This window comes from Amblyraja radiata, chromosome 3, assembly GCF_010909765.2.
Source record: "Amblyraja radiata isolate CabotCenter1 chromosome 3, sAmbRad1.1.pri, whole genome shotgun sequence".
Taxonomy (NCBI): domain Eukaryota; kingdom Metazoa; phylum Chordata; class Chondrichthyes; order Rajiformes; family Rajidae; genus Amblyraja; species Amblyraja radiata.
This window is the reverse complement of record NC_045958.1, coordinates 117,781,309-117,800,094: the sequence shown is the minus strand read 5'-3', so window position 1 is coordinate 117,800,094 and position 18,786 is coordinate 117,781,309. Positions and strand designations below refer to the sequence as shown.

The 18,786-nt window shown below is 43.0% G+C and overlaps 1 protein-coding gene across 1 annotated transcript in view; it reads left to right on the top strand.

Annotated features, from left to right (window-relative positions):
* LOC116971478 (isocitrate dehydrogenase [NADP], mitochondrial-like) overlaps positions 1–18,786 on the top strand; it is a 77,014-nt gene that overhangs the window by 23,402 nt on the left and 34,826 nt on the right. The window contains exon 3 of the mRNA XM_033018694.1: positions 10,531–10,696. Coding sequence (XP_032874585.1) covers positions 10,531–10,696 — 166 coding nt within the window. The remainder of the gene's footprint in view (positions 1–10,530; positions 10,697–18,786) is intronic.

Below are 18,786 nucleotides of genomic sequence, written 5' to 3'. Positions count from 1 at the left end.
CCTAGGTCCTCTAGCCACTAGTACATCTGGCAGATTGTTTGGGTCTTCCTTAGTGAAGACAGATCCAAAGTACCTGTTCAACTCGTCTGCCATTTCCTTGTTCCCCATAATAAATTCACCTGTTTCTGTCTTCAAGGGACCCACATTTGTCTTAATTATCTTTTTCCTCTTCACATACCTAAAGAAGCTGTTACTATCCTCCTTTATCTTTTAGGCTAGCTTACCTTCGAACTTCATCTTTTCTCCCCATATTGCCTTTTTAGTTACCTTCTGTTGATCTTTAAAAGTTTTCCAATCCTCTGGCTTCCCGCTCATCTTGGCTATGTTATACGTCTCTTTTATTTTTATACTGTCCTAGACTTCCCTTGTCAGCCACGGTTGCCTCTCACTCCCCTTAGAATCTTTCTTCCTCTTTGGAATGAAATGATCCAGCATTTTCTGGATCTCCTTCCCAAAAGAACATCCTTTAATTCTGAGGCTATGACCTCTAGTCCTAGACTCCCACTAGTGGAAACATCATCTCAACGTCCACTCCATCCAAACTTTTCACTATTCTGTATGTTTCAATAAGGTCCCCCCCCTCATTCATCTAAACTCAAGCGAGTGCAGGCCCAGTGCTGACAAACGCTCACTATTGGTTAACCAACTAATTCCTGGGATCATTCTTGTAAACCTCCTCTGGACTCTCTCCAGATCCTTCCTCGCATATGGTGCCCAAAATTGCTCACAACATTCCAAATGTGGTCTTACCAGCGCTAATTAAGTATTAACCTACAAGTCTTTGGAATGTGGGGGGAATCCGGAGCACCCGCGAAAAAACCACGTGGTCACAGAGAGAACGTACAAATTCCGTGCGGACAGCTCCCGTAGTCAGGATCGAACCCGAGTCTTGGCGCTGTACACTCTGGCAGTAACTCTTCCGCTGCTCCATCATGCCACCCAGATTATATTTCTTGAACAAGTATTCACTGTTTCCTAATCTCAAGTTAATTTCTTACTCATTTCAAGACTGTATTGTGAACTTGAACTTGTATTCTTCATCACTTTGAACTTGTGGTCTTGTACATTGTACTTTGAATTAACTTTTGTATGCCTGGGTACCTGTAAAGCAGTCACATTCCCTGGCGATTACAAAAGCATTAAATCTGACAGGGTTATGCCTTGCCTCACCCTAAATTTAAAAAAAAATTACACAGCAGATTGGACAGCGGATGAGAATGGAAAAAATTGGTTTGTGTTTTTGGTGCATATGTTATTGAGAGATAGTGAGAGTTTCCAGAGTTAAACCACCTGGTAGGGACCTGAGCGTTTCCAATATTTTTATTTTGTTTTTCCTTCTGCAGAATCGTCTTTGGCTGTTTGTTTCAAAATAAAAAAGGCTTATACAATAATAATGGAGCTGAGGTAGGCGAGGTAGGCGACACGGCCTCTTAAGCCTGGCCCACTATGATCATGGCAGATGTACTTCGGGCGTCAAATCTTTCACAATGCCAGTTCACTCTAGCTCTCAGTTCCTCAATCTTTACAAAATATTATCTACCTCAACCTTGTATTTCTGGCCTCCAGAACCTGGGGTTGAGAATTGCAGATATTTGCTACCTTTTGCTAAAAGATATTCTATGCACCTCTTCATGAAATGATCGGCCCCTTCTAACTACGTCATGTTCATTGAGACCCTCCACTGGTTTAAAACAAAAACATTGAAAAACAGGTGCAGGAGTAGGCCATTTGGCTCTTCGAGCCAGCATCGCCATTTAACATGATCATGGATGATCATCTAAAATCAGTTCCCCGTTCTTGCTTTTTCCTCATATTCCTTGATTCCTTTATCCCTAAGAGCTAAATCTAACTCTCTTGAAAACACCCATTGAATTAGCCTCCACTGCCTTCTATGGCAGAGAATTCCACAAATTCACAACTCTTTGGGTGAAAATGTTTTTCCTCATCTCAGTCCTAAATGGACTACCCCTTATTCTTAAACTGTGAACCCTGGTTCTGGATTCCCCCTGACATCGGGAACATTTTTCCTGCATCTAGCCTGTCCAATCCTTTAAGAATTTTATATGTTTCTATAAGATCCCCTCTCATCTTCTAAATTCCAGTGAATACAAGCCCAGTCGACCCATTCTTCCATCAGGTCAACATCAACACCTCAAGCCCCCTCAGGGTCTTGTAAATGTGAACAAAACAAACTGTGAACAAAAAAAAAACTGTTCTTCCCCTAATCTTCTCAACTCCAAAGATTACTGACTCAATCTGCCTGGTCACTCCTGATAAAGACAACTCTTTCGTCCTGAGAATAAAACCGGTGAATCTCCTCAACATTGTCTACAATGCTATTATACTTTTTTTTAAATGTAAGAGGACCAAATCTGTGTGCAATGCTGCAGGTGTAGTCTCACCAGCACCCTGTAAAATTGTAACAAAAAAAAATATTCATTAACTCCAACCCTTTTATAAGAGGCAAAATGACATTTGCCTTATTTACTACTTGTTGGACTTGCCTGTTAACCTTTTGTGATTACTGCTCACATTTAAATTAGAGTAATAACAAACTCACATGCCTGTATTTATCACAGTTTGGGAACGTTTCAATTGGAAACCATAACAAACATTCGTATCTGTAATTCAATGAAACAATGCAGTCAAACTTGAGTTTGCTGAACTGCAGTTAGACCTTGTTGCAATTATGTTTTCAGTCAAAAATACAAAGTACAGAATTAGTAGACTGGAAACCCGTGCTTTTGTCTTGCTGTGGGTAAATATTAACTCAAACACCAACGTGTAACAACCCAAGTATAATCTTTGATTCTTGGATTCCAACAAGAGAACGACTGAAGATGTTAAATACTTTCCTCACTTTTTATTCATTGCCTTTGTTTCTCTTACTTCGGATTGTGTTACAAATGACTATTTCTGTTCTGTTTATTGCAATCCCTTGTTGCTCTGTTGCCCTATTAAAGTTTGCAAATAAAAGTAAAACTACTTCCCTGCATTGTTTCTGAGAAGATGCCATCTTAGAACATTCAGTGTTCTTTCTGCAGTTTTAATAGCCTTTTGTGAACGTGTCTTATTTGTGAACCATGACATTTAAGAGACTGTTGCTTTGGCAGGATAGTGAATCATTACAGTAATATAATAATAGTGCTTGTGAGAACATATTTGAAAACATATCACTTGTATTTCTAGTTTAAGTTGTGCAATTCTAATATTTTCTCCTTTTTCCCCAATCCAGTCTTAAAGTTATGTTTTGAATGCATAGAATCATACAGCATGAAAATGTGTCCTTTGGCCCAATTCGTCCATGCTCCCCAAGATGCTCCAACTAAACTTGTCCCATTTGCCTGTGTTTGGCTCCAAACCTTTCCTATCCATATACCAATGGAAGTGACTTAAATGCTGTTACAGTAACTGCCTCAACTACTTCCTGTGGTAGCTTGTTCTGTATACTCTGAGTGGAAAAAGGTGCCCCGTGGGTTAGAATTTTGCCCCTCTCATCTTAAGTCCATGCCATTTTGTTTTTGATTCTCCTACCCTTAATAAAAGATTAGTTTATTATCATGTGTACCGAGGTACAGTAAAAAAAAATTGTTGCGTGCTAACCAGCCAGCGGAAAGACAAAACATGATTACAATCATGCCATTCACAGTGTATAGACACAAGACACAAGTATTCACTCTTATCTATTTCCATCATGATTTTATACAACTCTTAGGAATAAAGTTCTATCTTGCCCAATCTCTCCCTCGAGCTCAGGACCTCAAGTTCTGGCAACATTCTAGTAAATATTCCCCACATTCTTTCTAGCTTAATGACATCCTTCCTAGATAGACAAGTTCTTGATTAGAATGGGTGTCAAGGGTTATGGGGAGAAGGCAGGAAAATGGGATTAGATGCAGAGATCGGCCATGATCGAATGGCGGAGTAAACTCAATGGGCCGAATGGCCTAATTCTACACCTATGACGTGAACTTGTATAGCAGGGTGATGAGAAGTGAACACTTCTCGTCAGATATGGCCTCGCCAACATCTTGTACGACTATAATATAATGTCCTACTCAATATCCTGACCAATAAAGGCCGATGTACCTTATTTTCCTGTGAAAGCACTTTCAGGAAATTATGAATGCACTCCGAGATCCCTCTGCTCTGCAACACTCCCCAGGGCTCGGCCACTCACTGTGAAGGTCCTGCCCTGGTTCAAATTCCCAAAATTCGACAGCTCTTGTCTGCATTAAATTCCATCTAGAAGAAGGGTTTCGGCCCGAAACGTCACCTATTTCCTTCACTCCATAGATCCTGCCTCACCTGCTGAGTTTCTCCAGCATTTTTGTCTACCTTACTTTCATTCATTGTTCTTTATCTCTTTAATTCATTGCCTATATCTCTTGTTTCCCTTATCCCTAACCAGTCTGAAGAAGGGTCTCGACCCGAAGCGTCACCCATTCCTTCTCTCCAGAGATGCTGCCTGTCCTGCTGAGTTACTCCAGCACTGCGTCATTTTTGTAAACCAGCATCTGCAGTTCCTGGTGCCTATAACTATTCTAGCTTGCCAGGTGTTTCCAGCATTTTTGTGTCTATCTTGCGTAGAGAGTAGTTCTGGTTGTGGTAGGATGATTCAGTTGCCTGATAACAGCTGGGAAACTGTTTTCAGAACCTCATCCTGATGATGGTCAGTGGTCTTTCATCAGAACTAAGCAAGGTTGGGTCACAAGTTGCAGAGAAAGGGGAAGGATGAGGAGGACAAGGAGAATGGTATGATAATGAGCAGCCAAGAAAGACTTGTGCAAATGGTAAAATTGATGATGGCTGTGAGGGGGGGGGGGGGGGGGGGGGGGGGGCTTGTTACTTGTAGCTGATCTGCCGATTGGAGATGAACAGGACAAAAGAGAGAAAGCAACAAATAGTGCAGGAATTGTACAAAAATTGTACGATATAAACAAATGCAGTAGATCAAAATCTGAAATAAAACGTAATGCTTGAAATACCTGGCAAGCTAGAATAGTTATAGACACCAGGAACTGCAGATGCTGGTTTACAAAAATGATGCACTGCTGCAGTAACTCAACAGGTCAGGCAGCATTGCTAGAGAATATCGATAGACATGCTTTACATTGGAACACGTCTTCAGACTGTTTGTAATAGGTCGAAGAAAGCTAGAAGAGAGATGGGGGCGGGACAAAGCCTGGCAAGTGATAGGTGGGATCAGTTAGGATAGTTTTAGCATGAACTGGAAGGACAGGTTTTCTGAAATTCCATGTTGAGTGCTAAAGTCTGTAATCGTTCTTGTTTGAATATGAGCTGATCCTAGAACTTGTGTGGAGTTTCGATGGACTAGTGCAAGAGATCAAAGACTGAGGTCGCGTTGCCAGCTATTTGCAAACCATATAGAGAGAGCATGGAGAGAGAAAACGGGGAATTATAGACCAGTTAGCCGTACATCGGTAGTGGGGAAGATGCTTGACTCGATTATTAAAGATTAAATAGCAGCGCATTTGGAAAAGTTGGTCAAAGTCAGTGTGGATTTATGAAGAGGAAATCATGCTTGACTAATCTTTGGGAATTCTTTGAGGATGTAACAAGTAGAATGGATAAGGGAGAGCCAGTAGGTGTGGTGTATCTGGACTTAAAAATACTTTGATAAGATCCTACACAAGATGAGAGTGGAAAATTATAGCACATGGTATTGGGATAGCGTATTGACATGGATAGAGAACTGGTTGGCAGACAGGAAACAAAGAGTAGGAAATAATGGGTCCTTTTCGGAATAGCAGGCAGTGACTAGTGGGGTACCGCAAGGCTCAGTGCTGGGACCCCAGTTAGTTACAATATATATTAACGATTGAGATGAAATTAAATGTAACATCTCCAAGTTTGTGGATGACACAAAGCTGGGTGGCCGTGTGAGCTGTGAGGAGGATGCTATGAGGTTTCAGACTGACTTGGATAGATTTGGTGAGTGGGCAGTTGCATGGCAGATGCAGTATAGAATAGAATAGAATAGTAAGATTAAACGAGAATTTACCAGTTTGAAGTTTGAACTTTATTTTATGAGGAGTAACGTTGAGGGATTACGTGCAGACCCCGCCAGTACGCATGCGTGTCAATCTTCAAAGCAGCGGTGTGAACAACAGTAAATGAACTGAACATAGTAAGATTAGAGAAATAGGATACCAGTTGAACTTTATGATCGAGGGTGGGCGTGGAGGGCACGTAATCCCTCAACGCTACTCCTCATAAAATAAAGATCAAACTTCAAACTGGTAAGTTTGTTTAATCTTACTATTTTACTTCGGAGTCACGTGAGTGACTACGTGAAGATTTTAAAGCTCTGTGATTTCATGCCGTGGAAACGAGTCCAGGCGTCATACACTGCATCAGTAGGCCAATGATGAGTGAACATTAAGAATGCATTCAGACATGACATAGATATAGACATGTCTATGCTATTAATGAACAATAGTGGCAATAGTAACCTCCCTCAACCTGGAGGAAGTATAAACCATACCTAACATAGAGTTGGCAAATACCCCTGATCTGGCAATAGGTTTATTCTGAATATTTAGACAGATCTATAGTTTGACCATCCTGCAACCGCTAGGATGTGGTCCATCCCTGCTGCTGAGGTATAGCGGTCCTGGTGGAATGAGACCCAATGTCAATGTACACTCCTGTATATGCCAGACCCATATAACCATCTGGAGAAGGTTCGTAGTGATTCCTTCTAACGAGGTTTTATGTAACTAACAATATTGCTGTCAGAGCCTATAAGGCTCTTAGGAACCTTGACATACTGGTGCAGATGCGTGATCACACGCAACCCAAGGTCCATGGGATATGCAACATCTAGTTTGGTCTGTGTCCCTGTCTAATCTGCTTGATTTATCATAAACAAAACATGTTTTTATAGCCCGCAGATATGATCATCCTATCCATTGTAGCAATGACTGGACCCGTAGCGCTGAACTCAGTGCCATGGCATAACCACTAGTACGTGAGTTTGACCATGGACAGAGATGTTGCTGGTGCCCATCGGTGAAGTGACGTAGCACAATGTTAACAACCCATACCTCTGCGTCCCTAGGCCTGGGAGGTTTTAAGTTGACGATACCTTCATATTCTAGATGTCAGAGGGTGAGACCTGACAGAGTGGTTTATGTTCTCCGCAGCCAAATGATGAGGAGGTACTTCAAGCACAGTAATGGAATATTAACTTAATGTTATAATCCCATAAAACTGAATTTCAATGGGTCAGTCATCCGTGCCGAGTTAAACGTAAGGAAGCATAAACAATGCTTCCCATCTCCTATGCAGATTGCTGCTATTTGGTGCTATCCCTGCAATCTGTAGTGAGCACTCCTAATGCTTATGGTTTGACAACAACGATCTCTCAGAGTCTGTAAGTCTATGAATTGATTATATCATGCAGAGGATGGTTTCAACATCACAACTGAACCAGCATCTTTTTTATCCGGATATAACCATGTAAGGTTTTATGCTCATTCTTCACCTCAGCGGGAGCCATAGGTATATAACCCAGGCAGGCACTATGAAAACCCGGAAGCGGGAATCTTGCTGAATTTTGCAAGACCCGTCTATTGAGGCCAAATGGAGGAAGACATAAAAGAACATTCCTCCCTAGTGTAGCGAGAATGCACCCTTCGCCCCTGTATGCCTCGTTCACTGTTGATTGAGCCTGGATGCAAGCATTTCAATATTTAGTGTTCCATTGATCCACAATGTCATTAAATACTTTGTGATCACACATTCATTCTGTGTTGTCATTGATTTTGCATAATAATACACCAGTGCTAAATGCGGTTTGGTAAAACTATCACTGGATACTTTGATTTGATTGTACCTTTGTGATTAATATATACCACCACCAAAGTGTATCACCTTGGACTTGTGCATGCAGTTTATGCATATCCACGCACCCTATAATGCACAGAATGCACCTGGTGTCCATTGGCAGTTGATACCATGACTGAACACTTGATAACTCATGCTAATCCCATCTGCCTCCGTAACTGGAGATGGTATTAGTAAATTACCCATCTTTGGGCAATAGCATCTGTTTGTAAATGACTGAAAATTTACGGATGAGAGGTTTTAGTGGAGCAAAGCTGTCCATCATTGTGACTTTGATAGTTTCAGCTAAAATTAGCAGAGGTCTAATTTTTTTAAATCTCAGAGCTGATCCCAGACAAATAAATGGATGATTGTATCCCAATAATCAATAGTTTCAGTTGGTATCAACTTAATTTAAATTTAACTGGACGGGTGTGAACCAATTTGTCAAATATAGCTATGTTGCTGATAAGGCTAATACTCAATATCATCCAGATTGGCCATGCCACTTATTTGTTAGCTCTGTGCAGTCGAAGCATTGATAGTAGTGATTTGGTAAATAATCTGGAAACTGGAGTTAGCCCATTTTGCAACGCTGCTGAGTGTATCGTTGCCTCATCCAGTTAAATTTCAAATATCTTCAACCCTGTGAGTGGAAATGGTCACATGGAAGTTATTCAGAAAAGTCTGCACATGCGGGTTGAAGCTGTTGACAATGATCAGTCCACATCCCATTCTTGTGTGCCTGCCTTGAAAGGCAACTCCAACCATACCTGTGTGCAGTATAAACTAATCTAGTGTTATCCCAAACCAGTGTAAATATACAAACCAGTTTAATATTACCAACTTGTATCCGTGACAGGAGACATCATCGATGTGGTTCCATACCTTTATCCGTATGGGAGGACTTATGCAACCCGACCCAGGAGCTGCCTCAAACATATGAGCATGATTTTGCACCTGCTCCTGGGAGGTAGAGGAGCTCGAGTACGAGGTTGGCGCATCTTCCAGGAAGGCCGTTCTGGGCTGTGGCCTAAAAAAGACCTTTGTCCTGGTTGTACGGCCTTCAAGCTTTCACCAGCTTCAGTTCATCGTGGTTTGCTGGTAGGTGCGTAGGGGTGCTGCCGCCGAAGATGTGAGGTCTTGCGTGATGATGTGGCCTTCCTGAACCCGACGGTCACTCGTCGAGCTCCTGCTGCTGGTAGTGTTGTTCCTGCACCCCCTACACACTTGTGGTATCTTCAGCCAAACCCCTGTCTTCAGAGTCAGCCCAGAAGTGACTCCTAATGCTCCCCTCTGTCAAGGGAGATGCATTATGCAGCCCTCAATAAGGTGCTGCCATGGGCGTCCCAGGATCCCCTGGTGACTAGACTCCATATACCGGAGCATGTCACATTGGAGCTTCTGATCCATCAACCGCTCCATGCGGGATATGCGATCACAGTTGCTCCCGCCGGCGGTGAGTCCTCACAGCCCGACTTGTCCGAGTCTTTGGCCTGTCCGACTTCTGCTTGGCCTTCCCACCAGTCTGTGGTGTCGATTCCGACTGCAGGTGCCAGGTCGGAGACTGCTGATCAATAGCGATCCAGGTGCAGTCTACCGCTGCTGACTACCCGCAATTCCGGGTAGAGAGAGTTAGATATAGCTCTTAGGGCTAATGGAATCAAGGGATATGGGGAAAAAGCAGGAGCGGGATACTGATTTTGGATGATTAGCCATGATCACATTGAATAGCGGTGCTGGCTCAAAGGACCAAACGGCGTACTCCTGCACCTATTTTCTATGTTTCTACTGCATTCAATCTGCTGTGGAGATCTCTAACTTCCAATTGTCTTTTTAATTCTCGATCATATTCCTACACTGCGCTCTTTGCACCTGTCTCAGCAAATGCAGAGTTCTATATCTCTCTGTTCCACCAGGGCAGCATGGTGGTGCAGCGGTAGAGTTGCTGCTTTACAGCGGCAGAGACCTGGGTTCGATCCTGACTACGGGTGCTTGTCTGTATGGTTTCTCCAGTTTCCTCCCACTCTCCAAAGACGTACAGGTTTGTAGGCTAATTGGCTTGGTATAATTGTAAATTGTCCCTAGTGTGTGGGATAGTGTTAACGTGCGGGGATCGCTGGTCGGCGCGGACTCGGTGGGCCAAAGGGCCTGTTTCCACAATGTATCTCTAAACTAAACTAAACCAATCTTTCTCTCCCTCTCTCTTGCCATCAGCTTGTAATGTTCACCCTGTGCGGATGCTACGTGAAATTCCTTGTATACTTAGCTAATAAATTAATTACAAATACTTGACCAACTGAGGACTTTGGCTTTAGAATCCCATTAAGAAGCCAACCAAAATTAGTGGGAAAAGCACATTGTTTCCCAAGCAATCCTTTTGGATAAGGCAGAAAGGTAAAAACAAAGAACTGCAGATGCTGGTATTGGATCGACATATGGATATACAGGGAATAGAGGGATTATTATGCGCAAGTAGCTAAGAGATGGGCTTGGCGTTATGTTCAACACAGATATTGTGGGACAAGGGGCCTGTTCTTGTGCTGTACTGTTCTATGTTCTACCCGTTGGTCTACCATGTCCATTTTGCCAAAGGTGGCAATTTGACTGGAATCGGTCCAAACATGCTTGCCTTCTTCGTACACTGATTTTAATGGTACGCTTTTATTTATTTTGCAGCTTATTCTGCCAAATGTTAAGGTGCAACTGAAATACTTTGATCTTGGTCTCCCCAATCGAGATAAAACAGCTGACCAGGTGACCATTGAGTCTGCTCTGGCAACACAGAAATATGGAGTGGCAGTGAAGTGCGCCACTATTACACCAGATGAAGCTCGTGTGGAAGGTACGTGTACATTGAATCAACTTGGATGATAAGTTTAAGGTAGACACAAAATGCTGGAGTATTTCAGCGGGACAAGCAGCATCTCTGGAGAGAAGGAATGAGTGACGTTTCTGGTCGAGACCCTTCGTCAAATATTACATTTTGTCTAAAGTGTTTTCATGAATTTGGGGAAAAAAAGCTTCAAATGTTCAGTGTTTGCACCAGCATAACCATTATAGTTTTATAGATGTGGTTTAATAAGAAAATAGTAAAATGGTCACCAGAAGGTGAGCTTTCGGCTGGCTGATGGCAATGAACAGTTTTCTATTCAAGTAATGGATGGTCTTCCTAGCATTCATTGTGTTTGGTTAATAATGTGCTTAAAGATAGCGGAGTCAAGGTATATACCAATACAATACAATACAATACAATTTATTTGTGTCATTTGAACCTCATTGAGGTTCAAACGAAATTTGGTTTTTGCAGTCATACACACAAGAAAAAGAACCAAGACACAACACAATTTACACAAACATCCATCACAGTGAATCTCCTCCTCACTGTGATGGAAGGCAAAGTCTTATCTCTCCCCTGCACTCCTCATTCTCCTCCCGATGTCAGAGTCAAAGCCCCCGGCGGGCGATGGTAAGTGTCCCGCTGCCATTAAAGCCATGCCGGGTGATGCAAGGCCGCGCTCCGGGTCTTGGTGTTGGAGCCCCCGACGGGCGCTAACAAGTCCCGCGGCCATTTAAGACCGCGCTGGGCGATGATGTAAGGCCCCGCTCCAGGTAATTTTCAACCCCGCAACTCGGGCGGGAGAAGTCGCCATTGCAGAAGCCCCGAAAAGCGGTCTCCCAGCAGGGACCCGCGGGTTCCCGGTGTCACTGTCCACCAGACCTGCGGTTGGAGCCTCCGAATCCCCGGGGTCGGGTCGCCGCCGCGCGCCACCACAGCTCCGCCCGCTCCAAACTCGGCCAGCTCCGCGATGGTGAGTAGGTCCGCAGGCTCCGCGACTGGAGCCCCAGGTCGTTCCGGTTGGAGGCCGCTCCACGGTGCTAGGCCCCAACGACAACGGAGACCCGACAGGGAAAAGGTCGGGTTCTCCGTGCAGGGGAAAGATTTTTAAAATTTCCCCCACCCCCCGCCCCCCACACACGTACCCAGTTTTTAAAAAAGCACTTTAAACTCCATTCAAACATTCAAATGCGACAAAAAATCAAAAACGACAGACGGACTGCAGAGGCCGCTGAGACGTGAGTCGCGCCGTCCACCCTTCATATGGGGAAAAGGCAGTATCGGGGTATTGATTGTGGATGATCAGCCATAATCAGGTTCACCAGACTGATTCCTGGGATGTCAGGACTTTCATATGAAGAAAGACTGGATAGACTCGGTTTGTACTCGCTAGAATTTAGAAGATTGAGGGGGGATCTTATAGAAACGTACAAAATTCTTAAGGGGTTGGACAGGCTAGATGCAGGAAGATTGTTCCCGATGTTGGGGAAGTCCAGAACAAGGGGTCACAGTTTAAGGATAAGGGGGAAATCTTTTTGGACCAGGATGAGGAAAACATTTTTCACACAAAGAGTGGTGAATCTCTGGAATTCTCTGCCACAGAAGGTAGTTGAGGCCAGTTCATTGGCTATATTTAAGAGGGAGTTAAATGTGGCCCTTGTGGCTAAAGGGATCAGGGGGTATGGAGAGAAGGCAGGTACAGGATACTGAGTTGGATGATCAGCCATGATCATATTGAATGGCGGTGCTGGCTCGAAGGGCCGAATGGCCTACTCCTGCACCAGTTGTCTACTGTCAATGGCAAGAAGAGTATAAAAATACTCTTAAATATAAAAACACAAGAAATAGAAGGAAGAGTGGGACCTATAAGCTCTTGAGTCCTGTGGTGGTGCGTAAACTTGCTGACATTCACTAGCTATTCCTTTGAGGAACTTGCTTTTGGATTCTATGCCAGTCTACAACTGGTGTATGATTTGTAAGCCTTCACAATGAATACCTTTGCAATGGACGCCACAGTGGTGCAGCGGTAGAGTTGCCATCTTACTGCGCCAGAGACTCAGGTTCAATTCTAACTACGGCTGCTGTCTGTACGGAGTTTGTACATTCTCCCTGTGACCGCATGGGTTTTCTCTGGGTGTTCCAGTTTCCTCCCACACTCCAAAGACGTACAGGATTGTAGGTCAGACACAAAATGTTGGAGTAACTCAGCGGGACAGGCAGCATCTCTGCAGAGAAGGAAATGGTGACGTTTTGGGACGAGACCCATCTCCAGGTTAATTGACTTCTGTAAATTGTAAATTGCCCCTCGTATGTAGGATAGTGCTGATGTATGGGATGGATAGCTGGTTGGCGCAGTATCAGTGTGCTGAAAGGCCTGTTTCCATGCTGTATTTCTAAAGTAAAGGACAGTGATTAGAAATTTCAGAGAAGAAAAGCTGCCCTGTATTTTTTGTAGGTAGACACAAAATGCTGGAGTAACTCAGTGGGACAGGCAGCATCTCAGGAGAGAAGGAATGTGTTACGTTTCGGGTCGAGACCCTTTTCAGACTGATGTCAGAGGAATAGGTGGGGCAGATTTAGAATGTAGTCGGAGACAGTAAAACTGGTGAGAGAACTGGGAAGGGGTGGGGATGGAGAGAGAGGGAAAGCAAGGGCTATTTGAAGTTAGAGAAGTCAATGTTCATAACGCTGGGATGTAAGCTGCCCAAGCAAAATATGAGGTGCTGTTCCTCCAGTTTGCACTGGGCCTCACTCTGACAACAGAGGAGGCCCAGGATAGAAAGGTCAGATTGGGAATGGGAGGAAGAATTGAAGTGTTAAGCAACAGGGAGTTCAGCGAAACGATTGCCGAGCCTGCGTTCGGTCTTGCCGAACTACAGAAGTTGACACCTGGAACAGTGGATACAGTAGATGAGGTTGGAGGAGGTGCAAGTGAACCTCTGCCTCCCCGGAAAAGACTGTCAAGGTCCTTGGATGGAGTCAAGGGGGGAAGTAAATGGACAGGTGTTTTATCTCCTGCAGTTGCAGGGGATAGTACCTGGGGAGGGGGTGGTTTGGGTGGGAAGGGACGAATTGACCAGGGTGTTGCGGAGGGAACGGTCTCTGGACAGCAAAAAGGGGTGGAGATGGAAAGATGTGGTCAGTCGTGGGATCCTACGGCAAGAATATTAACTAATAATATGTTATCTCCAAAATTTTATTTAACAAGTGGTAATAGGCAAGGTTGTGCCTTATCACCATTGCTATTTGCCCTTATGGTAGAACCGCTGGCTGAAAGGATTAGAAATTATCCGAATATTCACGGATATAATACTAAGGACTCAAAGAATAAAATGTCATTATATGCTGCTGATATTCTTTTATATATTACTAATGCACAAACGAGTATCCCCACCTTATTAACACTAATTGAGGAATTCGGTTCTTTTTCAGGATATAGAATAATTTGGAATAAAAGCGAAATTATGTCTTTAAAACCACAGGATGCGAGACAATTATTAAAATTCCCTTTCAAATTTGCAACAGAAAAATTCAAGTATTTGGGTATTCAAATTACGAGAAGACACAAATCATTATTTAGCGCCAATTTTATGCCACTATTAAATAAACTGAATGTTATGATTAAATTCTGGAAATCGCTCCCGCTCTCATTGATAGGTAGAATTAACGCTATAAAAATGACTTTCTTACCACAATTAATATATTTGTTTCAAGCAATCCCAATATATATTCCAAAATATTTTTTCAAAAAACTAGATTCTAATATCACTAATTTTATATGGGATTATAGAGCACACAGAATTCAACGAAAGCATTTGTGTAAACCTAAAGAAGTTGGGGGTTTATCATTACCTAACTTTACGTATTACTACTGGGCAGTGCATATTAAGAACATAATGTACTGGTTGGATAGTTCCACTCACCAGTCGGAGTGGATAAGAATGGAGAAAGAGTATTTCCCATACGATATAGGATATATATTGTTCTCACCGATAAAATTGAATGGTATAATATATAAGAAGAACCCAATTATTCACAATATAATAAGAATTTGGAAACAAATAAAATTATCCTTGAAATTAAATAATCTATCAGTACTAACCCCAATATTAAACAATCCTGCATTCAAACCATCTCTTATCGACAAAACATACAAACAATGGGATAGACTGGGGATTAGGAAAGTAGGAGATAAGTATGAATTGGGCAAATTGTTATCATTTCAACAATTAAAATCAAAATGTAAACTGAATGATAATCAATATTTTAAATATATACAGATATGTGACTTTATGAAGAAATATATACATAGATTTCAAACTATATTTTAGACCCTTTAGAAGAAGCAATGAATATTAAGGCTGATTCACAAAAACTAATATCATATTTTTATAATAGTATATTAAATAGAGAATTACCCTCAACAGAGGCACTAAGAGAAGATTGGGAACATGAACTAATGATAAAGATCCTGAAAGATAGATGGGAAAAGTATCTGATGAACACACATAATTGCTCTATTAATGCAAGACATAATTTAATTCAATTTAAATTATTATATAGACTATATTATTCAAAAACGAGGTTGAATAAATTCTACCCAAACGTCTCTCCCAGATGCGATAAATGTTTGTTTCAAAACGCCAATATAACACATTCATTTGTAGGATGTACAAAGTTGAATACATTTTGGAGCGATATATTTGATATGTTTACAAAGCTCTTCAAGTCAAGAATAGAACCTAATACGGAATGGATTATATTGGAATAATAGTAATAATAATAATAATGGATGGGATTTATATAGCGCCTTTCTAATACTCAAGGCGCTTTACATCGCATTATTCATTCACTCCTCAGTCACACTCGGTGGTGGTAAGCTACTTCTGTAGCCACAGCTGCCCTGGGGCAGACTGACGGAAGCGTGGCTGCCATTCTGCGCCTACGGCCCCTCCGACCACCACCAATCACTCACACACATTCACACACATTCACACATAGTAGAAGATATCAATTTAAATAAGGACCAAAAAGTATTCTTTAATTATGGGTTAATAATTGGAAAGAAATTGATACTTAAATTTTGGAAAAATACAGCTATACCAACTATTAAAATGTGGATTAGGAATATGATGGACATAGCACACCTTGAAGAAATGAGACTCCGCCTAATAGATAAATATGACCAATTCTTAAGGAGTTGATCCCCTTTCATCGACTTTTTGGAATCATGTGATGCAGCAGTACCGTAAAGATTACTGATTTCAGGTCAAGTCGTGGATAGATTTACATCTCCGAACAAAGACTTGAAAATTTCTTTTTTAAGGGTCTTTTTCTCCTATTTCTACTCTCTATTTTTTCTTTTCTTATATTCACACTTCACGTTTTTCTATTTTCTACTATCTATTTTTCCTCTTTTTCTTCTCTCTATTTTTTCTGGTTTTTTTTACTTCCTTTTCAAAAAAATAAAACTATAGGTTGTACATAGAATGTATTACGTTATGACATAGTTGGCACCTAAAATTAGGCACCACTGTATTGTTTTGTACTGTATTAACTTCTAATAAAATAAACAAAAAAAACAACAACAAAAACAGGGAGTTCAGCAAAACGATTGCCGAGCCTGCGTTCGGTCTTGCCAAACTACAGAAGTTGACACCTGGAACAGTGGATACAGTAGATGAGGTTGGAGGAGGTGCAAGTGAACCTCTGCCTCCCCGGAAAAGACTGTCAAGGTCCTTGGATGGAGTCAAGGGGGGAAGTAAATGGACAGGTGTTTCATCTCCTGCAGTTGCAGGGGATAGTACCTGGGGAGGGGGTGGTTTGGGTGGGAAGGGACGAATTGCGGAGGGAATGGTCTCTGGACAGCAAAAAGGGGTGGAGATGGGAAGATGTGGCCAGTCGTGGGATCCTGTTGCAGGTGGCAAAAGTGTTGGAGAATTATATGTTGTATGCGACGGCTCTGATAGGCGGTGGAGAGTATTAGTAGATGGAAATTGGCTGGTTCTGCGGTCGAGGAAGAAACGGAGGGCTTTAAGACCTTCCTGGTGGGGGATGGAGGTGTAGAGTGACTGGACATTCATGGTAAAGATGAGGGAGTGGGGGCCTGGAAAATGGAAGTCATCGATGTCCCTCCACCGACACTCCTCGACTCGACCGCCCGCAGTCCCGGGGCTCCATCCCTCCACCTAAATTGTTTTTAAAATTTGTTAATTCTATTTCAAGTTCAAGTTCAAGTTCAAGTGAGTTTATCGTCATGTGTCCCTGTATAGGACAATTAAATTCTTGCTTTGCTTAAGCACACAGAAAATAGTCGGCATTTACTACAAAACAGATAAATGTGTCCATATACCATGATATAAATATATACACACATGAATAAATAAACTGGTAAAGTGAAATAACAGAAAGTGGTTATTAATAATCAGAGTTTTGTCCGAGACAGGTTTAATAGCCTGATGGCTGTGGGGAAGTAGCTATTCCTGAACCTGGTTGTTGCAGTCTTCAGGCTCCTGTACCTTCTACCTGAAGGTAGCAGGGAGATGAGTGTGTGGCCAGGATGTGTGGGTCTTTGATGATACTGCCAGCCTTTTTGAGGCAGCGACTGCGATAAATCCCCTCGATGGAAGGAAGGTCAGAGCCGATGATGGACTGGGCAGTGTTTACTACTTTTTGTAGTCTTTTCCTTTCCAGGGCGCTCAAATTGCCAAACCAAGCCACGATGCAACCGGTCAGTATGCTCTCGACTGTGCACCTGTAGAAGTTAGAGAGAGTCTTCCTTGACAATCCGACTCTCCGTAATCTTCTCAGGAAGTAGAGGCGCTGATGAGCTTTTTTGATAATTGCGTTAGTGTTCTCAGACCAGGAAAGATCTTCAGAGATGTGCATGCCCAGAAATTTGAAGCTCTTGACCCTTTCAACCATCGACCCGTTGATATAAATGGGGCTGTGGGTCCCCCTCCTACTCCTTCCAAAGTCCACAATCAGTTCCTTGGTTTTGCTGGTGTTGAGGGCCAGGTTATTGCGCTGGCACCATATGGACAGTTGCTCGATCTCTCTTCTATATTCTGACTCATCCCCATCAGTGATACGCCCCACAATAGTGGTGTCGTCAGCGAACTTGATGATGGAGTTCGCACTGTGGTTCGCTACGCAGTCATGGGCATAGAGTGAGTACAGCAGGGGGCTGAGCACGCAGCCTTGAGGTGCTCCCGTGCTGATTGTTATCGAGGCTGACACATTTCCACCAATACGAACAGACTGTGGTCTGTGGATGAGGAAGTCGAGGATCCAGTTGCAGAGGGATTCGCAGAGACCCAGTTCTGCGAGTTTGGTAACCAGTTTGGAGGGGATGATTGTGTTAAATGCCGAGCTGTAATCAATGAATAACAGCCTGACATATGAGTTTTTGTTGTCCAGGTGGTCCAGTGCGGAGTGGAGGGCCAGCGAGATCGCATCCACCGTTGATCTGCAGTGGGTCCAGGTTTTTGACGAGGTAGGAGTTGATTTGCTCCATGATCAACCTCTCAAAGCACTTCATCACCACCGGCGTTAATGCCACTGGTCGATAGTCATTGAGGCACGTCACCTTACTCTTCTTGGGCACCGGTATAATTGATGCCCTTTTAAAGCAGGTGGGGACCTCAGACCTCAGAAGTGAGAAGTTGAAAATGTCCGTAAAAACTCCCGCCAGTTGGTCCGCACAGGTTTTTAGAACACGACCGGGTATACCATCAGGACCAGGTGCTTTACGGGGGTTCACCCCTCTGAAGGATTTCCTGCCATCGGCCTCTGTGACTGAGACTGAAATGCTATCACAGCGAATGGGGGATCGGGAAGGCACATCAGTATTCTCCCTGTCAAAGCGTGCGTAAAACGCATTGAGCTCGTCAGGGAGTGATGTTACACCGACATTCGAGCTGCCTCCTGGTTTCGCCTTGTAGGAGGTGATTGCATTCAGGCCCTGCCACAGCTGCCGAACATCTGTCACGTCCTCCAGTTTGGACCAGAAGTCCCTTTTGGCCTTTTTGATGGCCTTACCAAGGTCGTATCTGGTCTTCATGTAGGCCACTGTATCATTGGAGGTGAATGCCCTG